The following is a 25,316-nucleotide window of genomic DNA, read 5'->3' on the forward strand; positions in this document are numbered from 1 at the left end:
GAGGCAGAGGCTGTCAATCGCGCTTTCTCTCGAAAACGCGATTCGGGGGCGTTTCTGGTGCTTTTTTTAAGCCCCGCCCCTTTGTCCCGGGCCGCGCTGCCATTGGCTGCCGGCCCGGGACACCCCCGTGACGTCATTACTGGGCCGCGCTGTGATTGGCTGCCGGCCCGGGACACCCCCGTGACGTCAGCCAATCACAGCGCGGCCCGGGACCTGACTTGTTGACTATCCGATCTCTTTCTCCTTTGGGCTCTTTCGGAGCCAACGTACAGCTAGTTTATTTTCCGGGGCTGTAATAATTCTGCAGTTGTTAAGGTTAGTAACTGACACTACGGAGACCAAACTGAGAAATGTTGTAAATACTCCTCCTGACTGGATATTTGTGAGGCTCTCTCTCTCTGCTGCTGCTTTTCCATAAAAACGATTTTATAGGGAATATGTATTGCTTAGGTTGAAAAAATGTGAATAAGAAATCCACCGAAGGTTAAAACCTGGCTACGAGCACAATCAGATTACATTTTCCCCTTATAAAAAAACGCCCTGCCCTGCCTTGTTGCGGCGGATGTAGCAGTTCGCTTGGCTACTGCTTATCTGCAGAGGCAGTCCCTGGCGTCTCTGGTGCTGGTAATGATTGTTTTCACGAACAGGAAAAAAAAACGGCAAAGCAAGGAGTGGGCGCGAGCTCCGCTCACCTCAGGTGACCCATAAGCCGAGTTTCTGAGTCTGTGTGCTGACGTAGTTGGGTCACGAGGAGACCGTTAGGGAAGGTCAACAAAGTACTAAGAAACAAAACAAATAGATTTTTTTCTTGAGGGCATATAATATAACGTGTCTCGTGCTTTTTTGTACCCAAATTCCCTTCTCTGCCAGCATGCGGAATGCTTAAACATGTTTGCATCAGAGCTAAAGAAACTCAGCGGCCGTTTTCATTTCGTGGAGGGTGTCCCCGTAGCACCAATAAAGGTGCTCCCTCTGGGTCATACCACCACACTGAAACAGAGGGAAAGGTACATGTAGGGGGTCAGAATCATGAAACAGAAACTTCTCAAACGACAACACTGCGCCTTTAAAACAGCTGCTAAAATCAATGCCAGGAAAATATGCATCCTTGAGCAAAATGGCCAGTCAGGTGCCCACTCTACCTAGACATCATACTTTACAACTCTGGCAGGCTGAGGCTGATTTCTCGTGCTAAAGCAATAACCATTGTAAAACTGGGCGGATATTTAACATTCTCGAGAGGCACCTGTCATGATTATATATCTCGCGCACGGTGCAGTTGACTGCACATAAGCATTTCCATTATCCATTAAGTTTCCCAATATGCTGATGAAATGTAAATTCTTTATGACATGTTGGAGTGTGTTCCTACAATAATAATCCCTGTGGCTTGTGCATAACTCCATGTGCAGTTTAATATCATTTATAGGTCTGGCCATTGTTGATAGGTCTCGCCATCCTTGTTGATAATAATTAAAAATATATTTTTTTAAATCAGAAATAAAATACATACATACATACAGGGCCAATGGGTTAGCCCTTTTCATCCATTCTCTGTTCACGTAAATGTTGCTTTCACTTGGGTCAATGGGTTAATGAACTTCCGACATTGGCCCACCTGCACTGTGAATTACGACGTTTTCCTGGTCACACGTGCACATATAGCTACAAATAAGTGCCAGGGATAGTGGTCAACACTATACTTTGACAATGCTTCCTTTCCATTCTTTAATCTTTTTATTATATTTTTCTATTTATCTCTATGTGCTTAAATTAAACATGCAGGTTACAGCAATGGAAGGCCACTAGCACTTTTCTTTTGCACCCATTGGAATCATATTTTCCTCTTTCATATTTATATTGATTCTTTTTGGCAAGTACATCTGCTTGCTCTGAAGCACCTGTACTGTTCTATTAAAATTAATATGCCATATTTGTTTAAATTTACATAAAAAGTAAAAATAAAAAATAAAACACTGCACCATTTTGCCAAGGACAGGCATATCGGTTTTGCCAATGCTTGTTACTATCTACATGGCCTTGCACCTGGATAAAATTATGGTGTATTCTGCAGATTTAACTAAACATACTCAACACGTGAAAGTAGTGGTATACAGAACTGGAGATCTAAAACTGGTTTAGTAAAATGTTGTTTCCACAAGATACTATTATAGGCGCTATTAAAGGATATTACATTCTGATAACATTGTTCAGTCAACTTCCGGTTAATAATACACATAAGCTCGTCGGATACTGCCTGGTTTAGCACACGCTGAGGAGCCTCCACGAGCAAGGTGAACACTGCATTCCAAGAAGAGATGAGATTGGATACAAGGGTAAACAAGCACAACGAAAGCCAATAGTTATTGATTAGGACAAGGTGCCTCTGGATACACCCATCCACGTTGTCACTCATCCACCTGTCAATGTACACGTCCATGTGCACAATCATTCATCGCCCAAACACTTATTCATTCCTGCACTCACACCTTCATTTACCCACCTCTTGTAAGGACCGCTACTAAGCTGAAGGGAAACATGCCTAATGGGCATCAATGTGGTGCTGAGGCCTACTGTATCGCCAATAAGACTCAGATACTCAAGGGGATAGAGAGCTCAATCTAGAGTGAGAATGCGATGGAGTGTAGCAAGGTCAGTGATGTGCAATGTGTGAGATTCCAGTGAAGTATAGGATATTAGTGATAAGAAGGTGAGACCGCACTAAAGTGTATGAGGGCAGTCATGTGAAGTAAGACTCCAGTGAAGTGTGAGAGGGCAGTGATATGTAACAAGTGAAACGCTAGTGAAGTGAACAGTGATGTGCAATGAACGAGACTTCAGTGAAGTGTATGAGGACAGTTATGGGAGGATGAAACCCCGCTGCAGAGTACAAGGGCAGTAATCTGTAGGTGAGACCATAGTGAAGCACAAGCGGATAGTGATATGCAAAGCTTGAAACTCGCGTGAAGTGAATGAGAGCAGTGACATGCAATGTTTGGGACACCAGTGAAATGTATGAGCCCAGTGATAGAAGATGAGACTCCTCTTACCTGCATGAGGGCAGTGATTGTGATTGGTGTTGTGAATGTGTGCTCGTGTTTGGCTTGTGGCTTCAGTCGTCTTTTTTAGCAAGATAAAGGTGAGTGCAGCGTTTCTGTAATGCCCCGTGTTTTGAATGTTGACTTTTGCACCGAATGCTCCTAACACGTAATGCCCAGTGTTGTGAATGTGTGCTCGTGTTTGGCTTGTGGCTTCAGTCGTCTTTTTTAGCTCGATAAAGGTGAGTGCAGCGCTTCTGAAATGCCTCGTGTCCGAAGGCGAAACCGTTGCATTGTAAATGCTTGTTTTTAATCTCTGGTCGAAACCAGGTAGCCTTCAGCCGCCCCTGGCGACGGAGGACTGCAGCCCCAGCCAAGGAACGAAACGCTGTCGTTGCAATGTCCATCGCACAGTCAATGATCTCCATTGACGTTGTCTCTCCTGTGAGAAGGTGGCCTGATATGCAGTGCTCACTATTCTAGTGAACACTATGTATCAGTCCAGCAACCCTTATTGATGATTGGTTGTAAGTCAACCTTATAGACCAGCTATCCTAGTAGCGTGGATACGAGCAGTCTAAGGCTAAAGACTCGAGAGGGCGTGTTAAGCCAGCTGTTATACCACACATATACTCTGAAAGTGGAATGCGAAATTACTAGCAGGTAAGTACAGTACTAATAGGCTTAGGAATCGCTAGGACTTGACTATAGAACCTTCAGATTACTTATAGGAGGCCTAGGGGACTCGGGTGCAGAGTGTGCACTCTCACGCGTGATGCGGGACAAAGTCTATGGTAGCTAGTAATTGTAAAGTTAGTGTTCTCGGGCGGACCCGACCTGGTAGGAGGAAAACGAAAGTGGATTCAGACCCTTGGATAGTGAGGCTATGCTGGGGCACCGAAATGCCGAAGTTACCTAGCCCAGGGGCTGCAGCTGCATAGGACTCAAAAGACGTCGGGAATCCTCGTAGACGGACCAGGAGCCTGGAAGAAAGAAGTTGCTGGCAGGCGACCAGTGAAGAAAGTTCGGTGGATCCAAGTCTGGATCGATGGAAGATGACACCTGAAAGCAGAGGGGACCAAGTTCGAGACTACCAGCCAGTAGTCAGTGGGCACCAGGAGGGCACCGGATGGTAGCCACCTCGACAAGGTGAGTGGGTGACGCTGTGACCGCAGATCTCACGGACCAGGAGGCGTTGTCGGCGACCAGGATGGAGGAGCGATCTGTCCCACGATGGATGAAGCTGTCGGCGTCGCTGGACCCAGGATTGGGCAACAAAGCCTTGGCAAATTCAAGCCCACGCGGTGGACCTAAAATGGCGTCTGGAGTGGACCAGGAGGGTCCGGGGTGCCTCTCTTGAAGAAGGAAGCAAGGGCCAGTCTGGAGCAACCAGACCAGCAGCAGTGATGTCGTCGGGCGTCGTGAAGAAGGCCACAAGCCAGCCGGCTAGTAGCCACACAGCGCGGTGAGCACGCAAAAGCAGAAGGGCCCCACGCAGATCGTGGAGATGCTGGAGGGCTGATCTTCGGTGCTGGAGCTGCTCAGGGTTGGGGCTTCTCGGACCCCAAAGCACTCACCAGTGGAAGACTCGGTGGGCTTGTTACAAAGAAGTCGTGCAGTCTTGGCGATCGTCGGTCCCTCGAGGTCTCGTCGCACTCACGGTTCTCAGCTTTGCTGTAGAGGTGAGTAGAGGTCAGAGGTGCCAGGGAAGCCGGGTCTCATCGAGCTGGGTCGTCGGATTCGTGATGAAGGACTTGCAGCAGACCGCAGTGTTCTTAGGATGGTGCCCGCTTGATGCAGGGTGACTACTCCTTAGCCACAAGGGAGAATCTTGAAGAAGAAATCTTGATGTCCTTTCGAAGAAAGTCGTGTCTTGATTCCAAAGATGATCTAATTTGAACAGGGAGCCCGCTCCCATCTTTATACTAAAAAAGGGGGCTGACCCGGTGACTAGGTCCTGCCTATGGGTGGGACTAGGAGGGGGGTGGTTACACCCCTCTGCCATGCCGGACTTTCCCCAGGCCAGGGGCTGGTGTGCCCCTGGAACTGGTTCTGACCGGCCTATGCGTAGTGAGCACCGGGGTGCCACTCAGCAGTCACCTTCCTGAAAAGCCCTGCCTACCCAGGATACACAAAACCATGTCTGGGACGGTGCTAGCACCGCCCCTGACAGGAAACCCTTTGTCCAGGCTCCCCTCGCTGGAAGGACTCCCAGCTGCAGGGGGTCAGACTCGTGTCTGTGGTGGCAGCATCCATTTTGTGGAGCTGAGGCTTCGTTTAACTTTAACCGGGGTTCACAGTTACATACATGTCGTGTCCCTCTAGAAGGGTGGAATGCTAACCCCGTCGCCAGAATTGGCGAGGGGTTAGTATTCCAATTCGTATGACACCTTACTCGACATGTTTTGATAAAGCAATACCAAAGATAGCATTTAACCGCGAGGATTATAATGCACTTAAGAGTATATGGTATGCGATATCATGGAACAGCTATTAGGACTTGGTTCCGCAAGCTGCAGACAGGCTCAGCTCATGCCAGAGCACCATCTCACACGATTCCAAGCACTCTGCCTTCAGGATTGTCAAGGCCTGCCATAGGAGTGACTGATAGGAATCTGTGTGTCCATTTTAGGGTTAGATATAGGTATACTATATCTACAGCAAAGGGTGATTACACGACTTTGCCCCAGCTGTCATGCAGCCAGTTGTGTCAAATTTAGGAGGCCAGCCAGGGGTGGCATAATACATGCTGCAGCCCCTGGCAGCCCTGGGTACACCCATGCCCTGAGTTACAGGGTCTGATAGGGTGGCCCAGTACCAATTGGAAATGCACCTAGGGTACATGGAATCCATTTTAAAGAGAGAGCAGTAGGCCTGGGGTCCTGATTGGCAGGGTCCCAGGTCGACTATGTCAAAAACCAGCTAAAACACAGGGCAAAAAGTTGGGGGCAACCATAGTCAGGAGGTACCTTCCTACATCTCCCTCCTGCAAGATCTTTTTTGCCTTTGATGTTGATTCTGAAGGTAGCTGGTTCAGGAACGGCGCAACATCACACCAAAGTTGGCGGTCGTATCTGCCCAATATCGCCGGGGCATTGGCAGCTCGCACCAGAAGACTCGCCATCGACGAGAATCTTTTCCCAGCATTATCTAATCTTCGCCCTTCCTTGTCCGGAGGAGTTGTTAAGGGAGCAGAGGGGTTGCGGGATTTCCTCTGCGCTGCTTGCGAAATAACTGAGTCTCGTTTGGGATGGCCCGTTAAGGCTGCTGGCCCATCATCAGTGCTCTGTATTTCTTATCCAGACGCGGTAGCACAGGGACCACCGTCGCTGAGTTCTTCATAGCCTTCAGGCCTTCCTTCCACAGATGATCTACAATAGGTATGGACCTTGTTGTCTTCCTGTAGGGTTCCTTGAAGTCGTACAAGAAACAATCCGTGGCCACCGCAGGCATTGCCAATTTGAACCTGCCAGCTGCTCTTTCCATCAGCTGATGGAAACCTCCTATGTCCGCTGGCGGGGAATCTACTGGATCCGGAACCGGAGATGAAGGATACGTTATGATGTATTTATCCCATTCAATAGTATGTACAGAGTAATGATCCGAAACTTGATCCTCATCCGAGGAATCATCATGGGCAACTGCCGGCCTGGAAGGATCCTGCGGAAAGGATGTCTGAGGCTGAGGAGACACCTGAGCAGGTAATCCAGGAGTAGCCGTTGAGGCAGAAGCCAAGACAGGCGTTGCAGGCGCTGCCGTAACTAGAATTGGTCTAGTAGCCTTAGACTTGTAGTCCTGCAGCATCTTATGCAGGTCCTGTAGGGAATGAAGATGGTACTTTAACCATATCCTGCCCAGCATAATGTTGTGACTGGGCCACCTGATGATGTCCACCATCCTTCTGGTCATATCCCCCTTCAGAGTCCGTCTCTTGACATCTGACCAGAAGTTGAGAGGGACTATTGGCATAGCTAAATGAGTCCTGGTCATCCTCATTCGACTCCCCTTCTTCAAAGAGCAAAGCTGGAGGCAAGGGGGTCACTCTCCTAGGAGATGTCATCTCCGGCGTTATTCTTGTCATTGAAATTGTAATCCTTTTTTCAGACGACAATATCGTCGACGGTTCCATCAACGATGGTTGCACACACTATACGAGATTGGTGTCGTTGATGTCGTAGACGATGAAACTGTCGACGATCCAGCTGTCGTCGCCGTTAAAGTCGTTGTCGTCAATGCTCTCGTCGAGGACACCGTTGTCGTCGACATTATCCTCGTCGACGCTGTCACTCTCGTCGACGCTGTCACTCTCGTCGGCGATGCTGTGGTACTCGTCGTCGACGACGAAGACATCGACGACGAAGGCGTCGACGAGTACCAAACCTCCCGTCGACGCTGATGAACCTGCCGTTGACGCTTCCTTCTTCGCCGACGATTCCTTCGTCGACGAATCCTCCGTCGACGAGCTCGTCGACGAAACCAATTTTAATTTCGTCTTCAATTTCGTCTTCGACGGAAACTCGAGCCTTCGTCGTCGAGGAGTTGGAAATCCTCTCAGAAGATTGGGAAGAGGGTTTCTTGAAGGCTGGGTCAGTCTTCTCATTCTTGGAAGGTGTAGATGGTCCTACCCTCTCCTTTTCACCTCGGTGAGGAGATTTGCTTGGACCCTGGCTCTCAGACTCACTGGGGGTCTTTTTTGAGGCCTTAGAAGGACGCTCCACAGAAGGAGAAGTGGAAACCCTACCCCTTTTCACTGACCTTCTTGAGGAAGATGCCGATGCTGAAACCTCTGTTGTGTTTTATCTAGGACCCCGATCAATATTGTGACCTAATGCCCCTATACGGCTATAATCAATACATATCCCTATAATGGCATAACGATCAGAGCCATATTTCAGTAACTCGTCTCTGCAGCTCATGACAGTCCATGACACAGCAGAAGCCACTTCCTTAGATTCCTAGATAGCACACCGAGTTCTTTCGACATCTCAAACCCCCCAGCAACCTGGGAAAGCCCTGTTTGCTTTGTTTTGATTAGTAATAGAATTCCTGCGAGCACTGTAAGAACAACCAGTTCTTAGTGACATCTTTATTGATGTCTTATGTCCAAAAACTTACGTCAAACTCGGCAACTTTCAGGTATAAATATACCAACGTTGCGTTAAGCAAGCACACAGTGGTGGTGAATACTGGAGCAGAACAGCTGTCCCCTTGCAGAGAGCCCAGCAGATGCGAGAAGCCCACGGACGCTGCCCCTCCTCCTTGACGCGCTGAGAAAGACGCTGTCTTTTCTCCTGCCGAGAAAATCCAGCTCCGGCGTTTCCAGCCTACCCTTGCGGGTGACTGGGATATCGGGTCCTGAGAGGAGATACCAGACCTCCTGCATTCTATTCCAGAGGTACGGTGCTGACTAAACCCTTAGAGAGAATTCTTGAAACAAACTCTTGGCCAAACCAACTTAACTTAAACTGCTACTTACTTACTCCCTCCCATGTATTAGGCTTAGGTCAGGTACACCGGGGTAGGCGTAGTTAGAAGCACCAGTTGAGGTCGTTAGCTAATGTATATATGAATGCATATATTTTATTCATTTTAACTATCTTATAGCTAAGAAACCATATCAATTATTTCGTAATACTCCTTTTACTGTACGCACTTTTCATAATAACAAGTCTTACAATTGTGGCAATTCATTTCTCTTGCATGAGAAGCAAAACTGCTAAAAAAATAATCTTTCATTGAAAACGCCCGTCTCTCTATTCTCTGCATCCTGGTGAAAGTAAATCCGCACAACTGACTTAGTGAAATAGCTGTCTATTGTTTCACACGACTCTAGAGATTGACTCTTATTCTGAGGAGCAAAGTTGTCATGTTAATGCGGTTGTCGGAAGCTGAATCCCTTCTTGTCTGAAGCCTGGGAAGCTGATCACTTTCTATTCGGTCAAGAAAGTTTCCAGTGACCTCTGTGCTAGCTGGCGCAAACCTAAATTTAGTCTAACATAGTCAGTAGAGACCTAGAAGACCGCAGTCCTACGTCTACACTGCTGTTTATGTTATTCCAATGCTCAGGGCCTATAGTGAAAATAGGAACTACACTACACCTCACTGTCACTGGAGACAGTGTCCTTCCTGGATTTCAACTTCTGGAGCCATGTCAGAAGCCTACCCTCACGGTCCCGGAGGGTCTTAGTTGAAAAGATGCGACAGATCTTACAGTCCGCAGCCTTGTGGTCAGGATAGAGGCAATAGATGCAGTCTTTATGGTTATCCTCCACGAAAAGCCTTTTCTTGCCACAGGCGGAACATGGCTTGAAAAGGGCCTTCTTCTTCTCCTTGTCAGACATCCTGGAAGGCAGCTAACAATCTGAAGTGACTTCAGAAAAGAATCTGAAGAAAAAATCTTGAAGAAACTCTCTGAAGAGTAGAAGTTGAGCAGAGCTCAAAGGAGACTCCCTAAGCACAACCTGCGGTAGAAAATCTGAGGCTCTGAGGTTCCTTCAGGAGGGTTCTAAGGGGTGAGGCACTTCTGATTGGCTGATACCTAGGTTTGGTCTCTTTTACAAAAAGAGGGTGATATGCTACAAAAGGGAATGAGGCCTAGGCCTTTTTCTTTCTCTTTTGTACCTACTGCTATGGTATTTTTGTTACCTAGACTCTCATTCCGACGATGGGGAATGATACAAAAGCATGGGAATCAATGAAAGTTCCAATACTGGGGCAGGTACCAATAGTGCTCAAATTGGGCCTGCGCACATAGGTAGTACAGCCTTAAATCAGGCGCTCCAAGTCCACCATGCTCAAACAGAAGAGCCAAAGTGCTCCAACTATATCTACGCTGTTTGCCAGCCCACATCAGCACCAGCAATCCAGACTGCACTGTTTTAACGAGTGTGACAAATAAATAAAGAGATGCTTTAAAGAGATGTTCACAAATAAATAAAGTCGTTTAGGGAGGATAGTCATCTTGACCACTGCTATTCTGTCTGCCAATGATAATGGTAAATGGGTCCAGCAAGATATCTGATCTGTGATTTTAGTAATAGTTTGGCTATAATTCATGCATAACACAATCTCTGGGTCTCTATGTATCCAGATCCAAAGGTATTTCACTGGGTCTGTGGACCATGAGAGTGAATACTCCATTTCTATCTCCTGAGTACAGACCGTCAAAGGGATTATCATGGATTTTTCCCAATTTATTCCAAGCCCAGAATACCTTTCAAACAGCACATATTCCTGCAGTAGGGATTCCAAATGCCTGGCCGGTTCCCGGACATATAACATCATTTCATCAGCATAGAGCGAGACAACCAGCGGGTGTTGCTGAAACCTCAGCGCCGCCTCTGCATGTTTTTGTTGTAACTTGCATGCCAGCGGCTCAAGAGCCAAGAAGACTAACTTGGGTGAAAGCGTGCAGCCCTGTCGAGTCCCCCTAAATATTGGCAAAAGTGTCCGAAACCCACCCATTCACTAGGAGCCTTGCAACACGGCCAGCATATAGTATGTGCACCCACTTCAAAAAGAATGGAGGCATCCCCATTCTTTGTAGTACTACAAACATGTATCCCATTTGTATGGAAACAAAGGCTTTCGTCACATCCACGAGTACCGCCGGCAGTGAGGGCTCTAAAAAATTGACCACAGCAAAGATGGTACGCAAGTTGTGTGTAGTCGATCTTTTGGGGACAAACCCTGACTGGTCAAGAAGTATCAAATTGGGATTCAGAGGCTGCAGTTGGGTGGCAATAATCTTTTCTAGAATTTTTGTGTCAATATTTGTAAGGGATAGTGATCTGTAGGACTCACATTTGTTTGCGGCCTTGTCAGGTTTTAAAAGCGTGACAATTAGGGCCTCCCTAAGTGAGGGGGGTAACACACCAGCCTCGTAAGACTCAGCGAACACTTTTAGCAATTGCAGGGCTAAAGACTCACAATATATCTCAAAGAATTCACTAGGTAAGCCATCTAGCCCCGACGCCATACAAGTCGATGGTGCCATAATGGCTTTTTTGACGTCATCCACGTCAAATGGCTGGGTCAAGTACTCTCGCTGACCCTGTGAGAGCCAGCCAAGGGCTATATCCTCCAGAAACCCATTAACTTCTTCATCCCTGGCAGCCTGTCTAGTACCAAATAATTTGGTTAAAAAATCAATAAACACCCTACTGATATCTGTAGTGGAGTGCCAGGCAGTGGACTCTTCGACCAGCAGTTCATCTAAATGCTCCTGCCCTTTAGGTGAAGACAGCTTGTGTACCAGCGAACAACTTGGTCTGCCACTTTCGCCATAATACCACACTTTGCATTTCCTGGATCTATGCAAAATCTCCTGGTCTGCTGTGCCATTGTATTCCAAGACCAGTTCCCTAATTCGGGCCAAGATTGCAGATGAGGGTTTAGACTCATATTCGCACTCTACCATATTGATCTTTTCCTCCAGGCCCCTTATTCTAGTCTTAATATCTCTCAATACTGCCTGGGCTCCAATGAATTCCCCCCTTATCTGGACATTAAAAGCCTCCCACATTGTACCAGCGCTTTCAACTGAATCCTCGTTTTCCGCAAAAAAATAACGTGATTGCCACCCAAATTCTACCCTGAAATACTTGGTCAGTTAGGGAGGACGGTTGCAGCCGCCATTGAAAGGGTGGCCTTGATCAGGCCGGCACATTAAACTCCAACAGCACAGGCGAATGTTCAGATAATATTTTTGCTAGGTGTTTAATATATACCGCCCAGGATCCCACGTCCCTTGAGACCAACCAGTAGTCCAGTCTCGACCAGGACACAAAGGTACCGTCTCATCCAGTTGGGATCCTGACTCACCACACATCAACAATGCCTTCAGATTCCATTAATTCCATTACTACCTATGTGGCCTGTTTACCACGTCCCATCGCTTCAGAAAAATGGTCCAAGCAAGAATCTAAGCTTATGTTTAAATCTCCATCCCAAATCATCAATGAGGGAGGAAAGGAGGAGATGCGCATCCAAACATTAGTAAAAAAAAAAAAGGTAGGATCATCGATATTTGGTCCGTACGTATTCACAAACAAAACCATCTTTTCACCTAGTTTGCCAAGCACTAGCAGCACTCTGCCCTAGTCGTCTATTACAGACTTGATCAATGTGAATGGGGTACCCTTCTTTATCAAAATCATGACCCCTGTAGAATATGAGGAAAACGACGCTGCCACACACACCCCAGCCCATCTAGCCCCCACATATACTTCCGATTCTTTGGTACGATGCGTCTCTTGCAGAAACACAACCTGCACATCCTGCCTATCTCGGAAGGTTAGTACATTACGGATCTTCCTGTGATTGTCTAAACCTCTCACATTCCAGGTGATTCATTTAACAGTACCACCCATTCCTACAAAGTACAATACTCCGGCAAGATTACGTTACTAGAGCTAACATCACAGATTTTAAATGTAAAATAGAACACTGCATCTTTATCAGACCATGCCTGCCCCCTCCCAATCCCCCCACCCACTTCAGCACCCCCAACTTGCTAAAGGCATCCCGAACTAGCATACCCCCCACCCCAAACTCCAAATAACCAAAAAAGTTAGACTGGGTACACCCATTGGGGGCACAAGAGTGCAAATCAGCCTCCCAACTTTGCGGGGAGGTGGCCGTAATCTTACATGGTTTTGACACAACCAGGTTGATCATGATCACTGCTCCGAAGACACATCCAGCTTGGAGCCACTCCACTAACCAAGTACTTAAATGTCAGAAGATGAGGGCGAGGGCCCACTCATATAGCATATGTTTCGTATCAGTCATAGTGCCCCCAAGAGTGTCCTTCCCTACACCCCATACCACACAAATATAGAGTAGCAGTTAATCCTCAATTCCAACCTTACAGAATACACAGACAAGCGGAGCTTCATCATCTTCTTCCGGGTCAGTTGCGGACTCTACACGATGCTTTTTCACATGTTTCATGTGCTCTATAGCAGCGTTTGGATTGTTAAATATCTTGGCTGCCTCATCTGAGCCAATCCTCAGGCGCGCTGGGTAAAGCATAGCGTATGGTATATCCTCTGCCTGTAGTAGCTTTTTAGCCAGTAGGAACTCCCTCCAAGCGGCCTGTACAGCAGCAGTAAAGTTGGAAAGAACGCAAACGTATTCCCCTTGTATGTGATAGAGCCTTTGTCGCGGGCTAGACGGAGGATTGTGTCCCTATCCCTATAATTTATCAGCCTTGCGAAAATAGGACGCGGCAGGGCACCAGGGACAGGACGTGCCGCCAGCAAACAGGTGAGCCCTCTCAACTATCAGCACGGGGGACAGATTGTCAACGCCAAAAAGTTCTCAGAGCATCCCTTCAATATATACCTCCAATTTCCCAACATTGGTCAACTCATGAAGCCCAATAATTCTTAGGTTGTTTCTTCTGGACCTTGCTTCTAGGTCCTTATTTTTCACTTGGATGACCACAAGGACTTTTTCCATAGTCAGGGTCTTGTCAGCAACATTCTGTAGATTATTCTCCTATTCAGAAAACAATGGTTCCTGTGGCATATTATTTAAAAAAATACTTAATAAGTGTAACAAGCTCAATTGCAGTTCAATTCTTAGAGGGAGGTTGGCAAAAGAAGGAAACACTAATGTACCAGTTTGTAACGATTTTTTATATTTCAAACAGGACAGATAGTACTGTAATTAGGTCTGCGACATACACATAATATACAAAAGTGCAATGTGTCCCAAGTGATACTGTGAGCGAAACAGAACAACGTGTGAAAATAAGTGAACTATACAGGTTTCAACTATAGATATGTACAAGGAAAATGACCAAAGGCAATGATTTAACCAGTTGTTGATCAGTGGCTATCTACATTCATAGAGGTTCATCAAAATGGAGGGATGAGGAAATATTGCGTCCGTTTCTTTCCCCTAAGTAATATTCGAAGTTTATCAAAAATTAAAAAGGACACTTTTTCATTTTATCTACATTCATAGACACTGTGTTAGTACGGTTCATTTCCTAGTGCGTTGACGGCGTTTCGCCCCTTAGGGTGGGGGTCTCGTCAGGACTGGGCAGTATGGGACATCTAAAAGGAAATAATATATAAAGTAATAACTATTTTTCGGTGTTAAAGGAAGCACTGGAGTCAGAAGAGATGTAGAACGGTGGCAATGTGCCATCGACGTTGAGCCGTCCTTTAAAGGCGAACACTACGGAACAGGCTTTTTTAGTGTTGACATCGAATGCTTGGACATTGATACACAACAGTGAGGGTGCTGAGAATGAGTTTTTTCTGATTTATATCTCCTTATGAGTGAGACTTTATCTGATTGATGCCTCTTTTCCGAAGGATGAAGAGAGGGAGCCCTCTCCAGTCTTCTCCTTTTCCTTCGTTCCTTGTCAGCCTTCAAATCCTCCATCCATCCACAGAGCCTAATGCCTTCTCTTTCTTTAAGTGTCCTTTTTGACATTTTACTGCAAATGGCACAGTCTTTAGAGAGGTGTTGAGGAGACAGACATACCACACAATCCTCGTCGGGATCAGAGGAAGCTTTCTTTCTGCCAAAGGAAGTGACTTTGTGAAGAGAGCAGGCATTTTGCTCCTCAGAGAAAATGTAAAAACAGATTTACTTAGCAGAAGAGACATAACACTGCCCAGAAAAAGCTATGGAAAGCACATAGAAATGTTTTAGAAGTATAATAAGGGTGTTCTGAGATCCTGAGAGAAGGATCCAGAAAAAAACGGACTCTCTCAGGCAAACTGCCACTGCAGTGTATTGTGGGATGGGGTCCCACTGGGTTTCTTAAAGGTACAGATCTCCTATTGTACTTTTAGCATTAGCCTAACAGGCTGTTTTTTCCTTACATTCTACACTTTCTGACACAGACCGTTTTCTTATGAAAAGTGTTTTAAGCTTTACAGTTCCTGCCACCTGCAGTCTCTACCAGCACATTCCAGGAAAATACAGCCCTGGCAGTCTACACTTCAAATGAATGGAAAAGGTATTTCAGTGAAGAACACTATCAAGACTTTTTTCTGAATATTCTACATATATCGATTAAGGTGTTCAGGGTCCGAGCAGGCAGCACAGAATTATTCAAGGTTTATGAATCTCAATGAAGATCCTACGATGCAGAAATTTTTCTTCTGAATGATATTATTACCACAAGTTCCTCAACAGTACCTTCCCAGGTGCAGTGTCTGTGAAATGAGTCAGATCAAAAAGTCCTGCAGGACTGAACGGACAAAGTACCCGTACCATCAGACCTGGCAGTCAAACCAGTAATGCTTCGTGAATGTATGCCCTGATGCCCAAGAAGCAGCTTGAGAAATATTCAGGCAGGCACTGAGTTAACGCAGAGGCAGCATGATTGCTTTTGACGATCACATAGCAGATCTTATTGCAGAGAATTATCCAGCAGGACAAACTGTGTTTTGGCAACACTGTGACTTTTTTTGCTACAGAGAATCCCACAAAGAGCTAATCGCCCACCCAGTGGTAAATCTAAAAGCTGAATATTCTTTTGGGATCCAAACAATGGAGTCTCTCCACCTCTTTCAAGGGGTGAGGTGGGGCGAAGAACATCAGAAGAGTGTTAGGGCTAGATGTAGGTAATTTACAATTACCGATTCGAAAATACCAAATTTTACTGATTCGGTATTTTCGAATCGGTAATTGCAATGTAGATAAAAATTCGGTAAAAAATACTGAATCGGTAAGATTTAGTATTTACCGAATCGGTATTTACCGAATCGGTATTTGCCATTCATTCCTATGGGCCTGGAGGCCCATAGGAATGAATGTCAATTACCGAATCGGTAATTACCGATTCGGTAAAATTATGAAGAAGTCAAGGGTGGCAGGGTGGCACTTTGACACCCTGTTGCACCCCTGATTGGTGCTGGTGTGCACATGTGGCATACATACATGCCCTAAGGGCATGTATGACTGTCACATGGCACAGGTGTAAATGCACATTTATGCATTTAGATAGGAATTCCTTATTTACCACCAACTAATAGTTGGTGGTAAATAACGACTTCTTAAAGCCCAGAAGCACTGTTTACAGTGCTCCCTACATATTATTTACCGATTCGGTAAATCCCGAATCGGTAAATGATGATTTGGTAAATACCGAATCGGTAAATACCGATTCGTTATTTACCGAATCGGTAAAATAGCCAGCTACATAGGAAAAGGCTTTTACCGGCCGGTAACGGCCGATTTCAACCGTTACCGACCAGTAAAAGCCTACCTACATCTAGCCCTTAGAGTGTAAGATGTGAAAGGAAGTCTCAACTTTTAGGAGGAAGGCTGCTCTAGTCTTCAGCACCAGACATCAGTAAAGATGGTGGTGTAGGGTGGTTGGACTAAAGAGGTTGAAACTCACGAATGCAATATGCTGAGGTTATCCCAGTGAGAAAGACAGTCATCAGTAAATCCCTCTTCTTTCTTTGTGAGAACAAAGAACAAGCTCTATGTACAAGGTTTAGCTGGAACCTGGGTGCTTTTCATCATGAAATCGCTGCTGGAGGTCCCCATGTGTGTTTAGTAATTCTACTCCAGTCAAGATGGTTTTAAGATACTTTCCCCATTGGAATACTATACAGTGGAAGGGATAGTGTAGTGTAGAAGAGAGAAGTACAGCATTCCTAGTGTTCTTGTACGTTCCTGATAGCAGGAAAATGGAGTGATCCTTGAAATAGCACAGCCGAATAGTAAATGGTGGAGTATGTAGCTTGAAGTTCCTTGGAGCTGAAGTACCTGGGAACCGGCCAGCAGCAAGACAATGGGATTTGGTCAGTGTCTAGGGCTGTAGGCCAAATTTCATTTTTGTGCATCCAGGCTTATATGTGCAGCTTAGTTCCTAGTGTCCTCATGTGTTTGTTTTGATTGCCTAGAAGACAGCAACCTTCTGCTGGACTGGAGTGTAACCCAAGCCATAATGGAGGTTGTCTAGTCCATCTACACCAGGCTACGGGGGACTGATAGTTGCTGGCAGCGTATTTATTAGGGAGGGTTATAGACCTTTTTTCTGTTCTTTGAAAATGTTTCTACTGATCTTATTAAAAATACATACAGTTCCCAATAGCTTGGAACTTTTACTTGCTATGGGGTATATACTCTGGTATCTACAATACACGTGGTGCCCATGGAGATAGCGTACTGCTAGAATGGTTTCCTCAGGGCGAAAACACTGAAAAATAGGATGTGTCTCAGAGAACATTTAGTTGATTCCCTCTGTATGGCAATGGGCTACAATTCAGGTTGGGCCAGAGACCTGTACAGCAAACATATCTAGATGAAACTGGATTGGATGCCCTGCTCGGAAAACAACCACCTGTAGCTTCCCAATCCAAATGTCTGATGATTTATTGAAGCCCCATGCAAGAGGGAAGGACTTCTCACAGAATCAAAAGGTATTTAACTTGTATGAAAAAGGCATAAAAGTACAAAACAGCAGCTCCCAGTCTCCAGAGATAATCAATTATGAGTAGAGAAAGATGCAGTGGAGTATAACTGCATGGGGCTATGTCGTATAGAACAACCCAAGTTAGCTTACACCCTTAAATATACTGTGCAACCTTTCACTCTGTAGTGTTAGCCTGAAGGCTATGTAGGCAGGCATTGTCTTCGATTTATCTTATGTTTTTAAAACCAAGTAAGTTACAAGATTTAATTTAATAAGAACAGGCATACTTATGCAGGTATACAGATGTTTTAAAATGAGTTTGCATTGATCCATGCTTGACCACGGCGTCACTCCAATACGAATGTAAATCTACTGATGCATTATGGCCGTTATCATCTTTGTTTTTGCTCAATAAAAAAAAAAAAGATTTGAACTCAAAAATGAGTTTAAATTAAATAAAAGTAATTTAAAGTATTTCAGCATAACTTTAAACTATCTTACATAATTAGTTAGGCTAATGCTGTCCATTGTCCCAGATGATTAAGTCATTATAGAGCATAACTGTTTATACACTAACATTTGGAGTTGTATCTAGGTCCCAGACAGTAAAACGGTTTTCTGGTTTTTGTTTATATTTTTCTTTCACATTGGCTACATTATGCCATTGGAAAGAATGACTTTATATTTTCAAAATAATTAGCTTTGACAGGCCAAGGGCACTTACTGAGTATTCCCCGAGTTTAAACCACCTTCACCGAAAGTGCGCCCAGACTCCTTGACCATACTGCACTGGGAATGCCAAGACCTATAATTGCATCCAATGCGCTGTGAAATAGTACCCAAGGTCTGAGACCTTGGATACTAGACAATTACTCACTAGAATATTCTGAAGTACAGTTGAGTAAAGTTTTGCTGCCCCATGACCGGGAGAAATAAAGCTCACAAGCCCTCTGCCAGAGAGATAACAAATTGCTGAGTATTCAAAAGGTAAAATGGGTTGGTATTTTTGTAGACCTTAAGAAAAAAACTCTTACCTGTGCTGTGCTCCCTGGAAAGTCATTCTGCAGGATTACCATGACCCGAAATAGAGGGTTTGGAGTCGTCTTGCTGTCTCCATTGATAGCCTTTGAAAGTTCCTGCAAGGACCACTTAACATTGAGTCGAAAAGCCTCTTCCACCAGCTTGTCCATCTTTTCAGTGTAATTGATCCAGTGCTGCTGCACCTAAATAAAGGGAATTAACACACAATGTACTACTTGGACACATAATGACTTAAATAAAAAAGGAGCCAAAGAGCCAATAGTGATTTTGTTCAAGTTTGAGAAGAACTCTTAAGTAATTTTTCTATACAGAGTTCCGTGCACACATGGTTGGTGGATTCAGTAGAATGGGATACAGAAAGAGTTCCCATAGTTTGTTTAATTTTTTTCATAAGAGTTAGGAAACGTCATACTGACTCTACCCATTTAATTCAACACATTGTATTCGAGAAATCTGGAAGCATGCAGGACCAAACTCAAATGTTTGTTTGAAAATCTTTAATTAAACATTGGCATCAACCCAATGAGCGATACTCTATGTAGCTCAGGCATTAAAAAACATGGCTGGATGATCCTCACATTATTTTAACTATTAAGTTGTGCCCAATAAGTGCTATTGCTTGAACTTTTCCAAATCAAATTTCAAATGCCAAATTACTGGGTGGAAATTTCCAATTTGGTGAGAAGTATTAAAGCCAGTGAAGGAATGGATACCTCTCAATGAGTTGGAAATCTATCAGACCTTTGGCAAATAGCAAAAAGTGTGAGAAATACCTATGTTTCTGCTTCTGCACGGATTAGAGGAGGAAGCATAGCCACTGACTGAAAGACTGCAATAACTGTGCGTTCTCCAAACTTGGTGGCTATCTTCTCAAGGGACTTTGCCCACCCTTAAACTCTACAAATTAAAAAGTTGAGCGGAGATACATAAAACGCTACAGGCAGGATTGTCCCATGCAAGTAAGAGTGGTGTGGGTGGGGACTAGACAGACAACGATGAGGGAAATGAAAAACGTTTTCCCTTGTCGTCTGCAGAGTCCCTCCACCCTGCCCCACCACTCTTACCTGCACGGGCCACTCCTGGTGGCAGGAGCTATTCACAAAGATAATTAACACTTGGGATAAATTTACATGTGTAAGTATGCTCTTACAATTTTGAGTATTCTTTCTACTTTTGGCTACTCACAGTTTACAGGTGCAAAGTTACTCAAAAGTGTAGACATAAACATCTCCCACCTCTAGCAGAGTTCTCCCTTCGGCAAGGTACAGGGAAGAGCAAAAATGTTTATTGAACTTGAAATAAAATAGTAATATATTTTTACTAATAAAAACAAAAATAAGCTGCAGCACTAGTAACTTAATTTAAATGTAAAATGTTATTATTTTGGCTATATTAAATTATTTTTCTGCTAGTAAAAGTAAACAAACAAATCCCACCAAAAGTAAACAAAACGTATTTTTATTATAAAGTAATAATTATTAAAAGGGATGTATAGAATTAAATGAAAGTAATGCATTATATTTTAATAAAGGTTCATGTTACAATAATTTTTACATTTGAACAAAGGGCATTCAAATATTTTAAAATAAAATAAATGTTTTATTTTCAGAACATTTCTTAACATTAGATTACATTTATTTATAATTTTAAGTATTTTAAATAATGTAATTCGATATTTCTTATGCAGTTTTATATTGAGTCACAAACACCAATATTTTCTATAGGAGGGTGTTGCCGTACCTTTGTTTGGCTGGAGGACAGAGAGTGCAAAGTGGCTGTCCCTCCTCACCTCGGTATCCAAGCAGTAATGCTTTGCGAAAGTCTGGAGGGAGGCCCAAGTCGCGGCTCTGCAAATATCCTCAACAGGTACACCCCTAGATAAAGCAGAAGTAGCAGACTTTGCTCTAGTAGGATGAGCTCTTATACCCTCAGGAGGGTCCTTACTCGCCAGGGAGAAGCAGATCCTGATGCATAAAATAATCCTTCTTGAAAGAGTGCGCTTGTGCACCGATCTTCCCTTCCTGCAGCCAGCAAATCCAACGAACAGCTGGTCATCCAACCTGAACTCCTTTGTCCTGTCCAGGTAGAAGCTCACCGCCCTCTTAGGGTCCAAGCGATGAAGCCTCTCCTCCTCCTTGGAAGGGTGAGGGGGAGGATAGAAGGTAGGGAGGGTAATGGATTGTCCTAAATGGAATGGAGTTACCACTTTAGGCAGAAAAGCAGCCCTGGTCCTGAGAACCATTCTATCAGCATGAATGGTCAAGAACGGGGGCTTAGAGCTAAGAGCCTGAAGCTCACTAACCCTCCTTGACAAGGTAATTGCGATCAGGAAGACAGTTTTGAAAGACAAAAGTCTCAAGGGACATGAGTGTAAAGGTTCAAAAGGAGAACCCATCAAAAATGTAAGAACAAGGTTCAAGTCCCATTGAGGTACAATAAAAGCAGTAGGGGGAAATTTATTAGTAAGGCCCTTAGTGAAACGTAAAACAATCGTGGATTTAAACAAAGAGGGTTGGTCAGGCAAACAAAGGAAAGTCGATAAGGCCAACAAATAACCTTTGATAGTTGCCACTGCAAAACCCTGCTGGGCCAATGAAAGTGCAAACTGAAGAATACTGGACAAACGAGCCCTTAAAGGGTCAATGGACGTCTCCCCACACCAAGCAACAAATTTAGACCACCTATTAGAATAGATGGACTTGGTGGAATCACGCCCGGCTGATAAAATGACATACACCACATCGTGAGGGAGAGAAAAAGAACTCAGGTTGCCCAGTTCAATCTCCAGGCATGAAGGTGTACGGTCTGGAGGTGGGGGTGTAGAACCTGCCCCTTCATCTGGGAGAGGAGGTCTGCCCTGTGAGGGAGACGGAGCGGCGAGCACGAGGAGAGGTGGAGAAGATCTGTGTACCACACCCTTCTTGGGCAATCCGGGGTGATCAATATAACTTGGGCCCGGTCTTGGCGAATCTTCCTCAGAACCCGAGGAATCAAGGGTATGGGAGGAAATGCGTAAAGGAGTTGCGAGTCCCAACTCAACTGAAATGCGTCTCCCAAAGCTCCTTGCATCGGAAACTGGAGACTGCAGAACGACGGGTAGTGAGCATTCTCGTGAGTGGCAAACAGGTCCACCCAAAGAGTTCCCCACATCCGGAAGACGTGTCGAACCACCTCCGGGTGAAGCCTCCACTCGTGGTCAGCCGAGAACTGCCGACTGAGACTGTCTGCACGTACCTTCAGAACTCCGGCCAGATGATTTGCCATCAGACAAATCTGATGGTCCTGAACCCAGGACCAGAGACGCAGAGCCTCTCTGCAGAGACACCGCAACCCCACTCCTCCCTGCTTGTTGACATACCACATCGCAGTGGTGTTGTCCGTCAGGACTTGAACCGACCGACCGCGAAGGGAAGGGAGGAAGGCCTTGAGCGCTTAACGTATAGCCCGCAATTCTTGACGGTTGATGTGAAGCAACCTTTCCTCTGGAGACCAAAGACCTTTGACCTCCAGGTCCCCCAGATGAGCACGCCACCCTAGAGTGGATGCATCCGTTATCACTGTGGCCACCGATGGGGGCAGCTGAAAAGGCTTTCCTTGAGACAGATTGCCTTCCACGCCCCATCAAGACAGATCCTCACTGACTCCCTGAGCTCTCCGTTGTGCTGATACCACTGCCTGCGGAGGCACCACTGGAGTGCCCTCATGTGCCGGCGTGCATGGTTGACCAACAGAATGCAAGAAGCCATCAGACCGAGCAGACGAAGGACCTTCAGGACTGGAACAACCGCTCCATTGTGAAATAAAGGAATCATCTCCTGTATGTCGCGAATCCTTTAAGGAGGAGGGAATGCACGACACACAGTAGTGTCCAGTACCGCACCTATGAACAGGTTGCGCTGGGAGGGCACCAGGTGAGATTTGGGTACATTTATCGAAAAACCCAACCTGTGCAACAACTGAAATGTCTCTTGCAAATGATTGAGCACCTTCTCCGGCGACTCTGCTTTGATCAGCCAATCGTCCAGATAGGGGAACACTGGAATCCCCGACCTCCTGAGATGTGGTGCCACCACAGCCATAACCTTGGTGAAGACTCGAGGCGCAGTAGTAAGTCCAAACGGAAGGACCGCAAACTGGTAGTGTTGCGAACCCACCGTAAAACAGAGATACTTCCTGTGCGACTTCAGGATCGGAATGTGAAAATACGCATCCTGCAAGTCGATTGACACCATCCAGTCTTCTTCCAGCAGCGCTTGAAGAACCTGTGCAAGAGTGAGCATCTTGAACCTCTCCTGCTTGAGATAGAGGTTCAAAACCCTTAGGTCCAGGATTGGACGAAGCCTGCCATCCTCCTGGGGGATCAGGACATACCAGGAGTAGAATCCCTGACCCCTCTCCTGCTCCGGAACCACCTCTATCGCACCCTTTCTGAAAAGAGCCAAGACTTCTTCCAGCAAGAGAAGCAGGTGGACCTCTGAACAAAAACCTTGGCAAGGAGGGTAATTGGGGGGGAAACTCCCGAAAGGGAAGAGCATACCCATTCTCTAAGAGATTGAGAACCCAAAGATCTGATGTAACCGATTCCCAATTTTGTAGGAAATAGGTAAGCCGGCCCCCTACAGGACCCGCATGATCCAGAATGGTGGATCTAGGGCTGCTTTGCTGTTGTAGGTGGGGGGTGGGTATTAGAAGAGGAAGTTGAGGAGGAGGAGGCTTGACGACCTCGAGCACGACCCCTTTGTTTACCTCTATAGGACTCGTACAAAGGATTCTGCTGTTGCTGCTGCTACTGTTGGCTCTGCCTATAGGCACGAAAAGAAGACCTTCCAAAACCTCTGAATTTCCTGGTGGAAGAGCCTCTAGCCTGTAAGCCCAAAAATCTTGCATTCGCCCTGCTATCTTTGAACCTTTCTAAGGCCGCGTCAGCCTTTTTTCCAAAAAGGCCAGTGCCATCAAAAGGCAAATCCGAAAGAGCAGCCTGGACATCAGATGAAAATTCAGACGATTTCAACCAAGCGGCCCTTCTAGTGGCGACTGAGGAACCCATTATTCTGGCTACAGAGTCCACCATGTCCATGCCACTCTGAATCACCTGGCGAGCCACAGCCTGCGTGTCAGACACAACCTCATTGAAGTTCTTCCTATCTTCCTCCGGAAGCTTTGATGATAATTGCTTAACTGTATCCAGCAAGGCATGTACATATCTGCCCTGCAGGCAAGTAGCATTCGTCGATTTCAGGGCCATGCTACTTGACGAGAATACTTTCTTGGCATTCGGATCCAAATTTTTCGAGTCCTTATCCCCTGGAACTTGGGGAAAAAACCCTGCCGACTTTTTAGAACAAGACGCCTGAACAACCAAACTTTCTGGCAAAGGATGGGTAGTTAAGAACTCAGGGTCACCAGGTGCAACCCTATAGCGTCTTGCCACAGTTCTAGACACCGCAGGAGCAGTCAAAGGCTTTTTCCAGACATCCATTATCAGTTCAGTAAGAGCCTCAGTGAATGGGAGAGTCGGCTCAACAATAGAAGAGGGTGAATGTAGAACCTTAGTAAGGATGTTAGACTCTACTGAAGGCAAAGTCAAGTTAAGCAGTTCTGCAGCCTTTTTAATTACAACATGGTATGGAGCCACATCCTTAGAGGGTGCATCAGAAACTGCAGGCAACCCCCATTCTGGCAAAAGCTCCAAACCACTTGCACTATGCAGATCCTCAAAATAATCTTCCTGATCCTGAAGTTCTCCTTCCTCTACTTCCGGATCCTCATACTCCTTCTCTTCAATGAGACGCTGTGCCCTACGCCTCGACCACTCCAACCGAACCAAAGTCGTTGGATCCGGTAACGACTCCGATGGAGCCGGGACCGGCGTCGAGTGAGGAACTGGAACAGCCTGAGGATGGGAAGCTGGAACCGGCGTCGAAACTCGAATCCGATCCCGAGGCCGCTCCGGAGCCGGTGAAGCCGTGCGCGGAGTCGATGACCTCGGCGGCGCCGAACCAAGCCAAGGTGGATAAGGCGTCGGCATAAACGGCAGAAAAGGCGCCGGAGCGTACGCTTGACCGACGCCCAAGTTATATGACAATGGACCCATGGGACCAGCCGGTGCACCAGTGGGGTACATTGCTCTTGCATACACGCCATAAATGCGAGGGGTCCTGTCCAGGACTAGGAAACGGAGGGTACAAACCCACTGGCTGCTCCAGAGGAGGCTGCACCGGAATGGCATCTTCACGACCCTCCTGTCCCTCTGGATGATGCACCGGAGTCGCTGAAGCCGGAGGATTCTCAACGTCTTCTTCCTCATACTCAGTAGACTGACACGGATCCAGAGACGGATTTGGTTCCGGATCCGGAGATGGCCCTCGGGACTGAAAAGGCGAGGCTTCACCTTCAGGCTCACGAGATGGTGAGGGAGACAAAAAGTCCTTACAGTGCTTACGGGATGAAGACCTCTTCTTCGAATCCGACTCCTTGCCAGAATGATGCCTCAAGCTATGCTTTTTCCACTTATGTTTTTTTCTTCGAGGCACCCGAAGCATGACCCGAAGCCGACTTTGACGCCGACTCCGATCGAGACCTCGAGCTTGACCTCGACTTGGATCTCGATCTCAACCTCGTCTTCGACCTCGACTTCGGCTTCGACCTCGAGAGTCTGGATCTTGACCTCGAAGACCTCTTGGCATCTTTTCCCTTTACCTTGGCCAGAAGAATTTTAGCCTCTCGTTCACGTAGAGCTTTCGGGTTCATTTTTGAACAGGATCGACATCCTCCGACATCGTGGTCCGAGCTCAGACACCACAAGCAATCACTATGAGGATCGGTTATAGACATCATCCTGG

General features: G+C 46.0%; 1 protein-coding gene across 1 annotated transcript in view; it reads right to left on the reverse strand.

Moving 5' to 3' along the window:
* DNAH2 (dynein axonemal heavy chain 2) overlaps positions 1 to 25,316 on the reverse strand; it is a 2,538,822-nt gene that overhangs the window by 1,908,945 nt on the left and 604,561 nt on the right. Inside the window, exon 18 of the mRNA XM_086946066.1 lies at positions 18,468 to 18,656. Within this exon, the coding sequence (XP_086802192.1) occupies positions 18,468 to 18,656 (189 nt within the window). The remainder of the gene's footprint in view (positions 1 to 18,467; positions 18,657 to 25,316) is intronic.

Source organism: Lissotriton vulgaris, chromosome 12 (assembly GCF_964263255.1).
Source record: "Lissotriton vulgaris chromosome 12, aLisVul1.2, whole genome shotgun sequence".
In the NCBI taxonomy this organism is placed as follows: Eukaryota; Metazoa; Chordata; class Amphibia; order Caudata; family Salamandridae; genus Lissotriton; species Lissotriton vulgaris.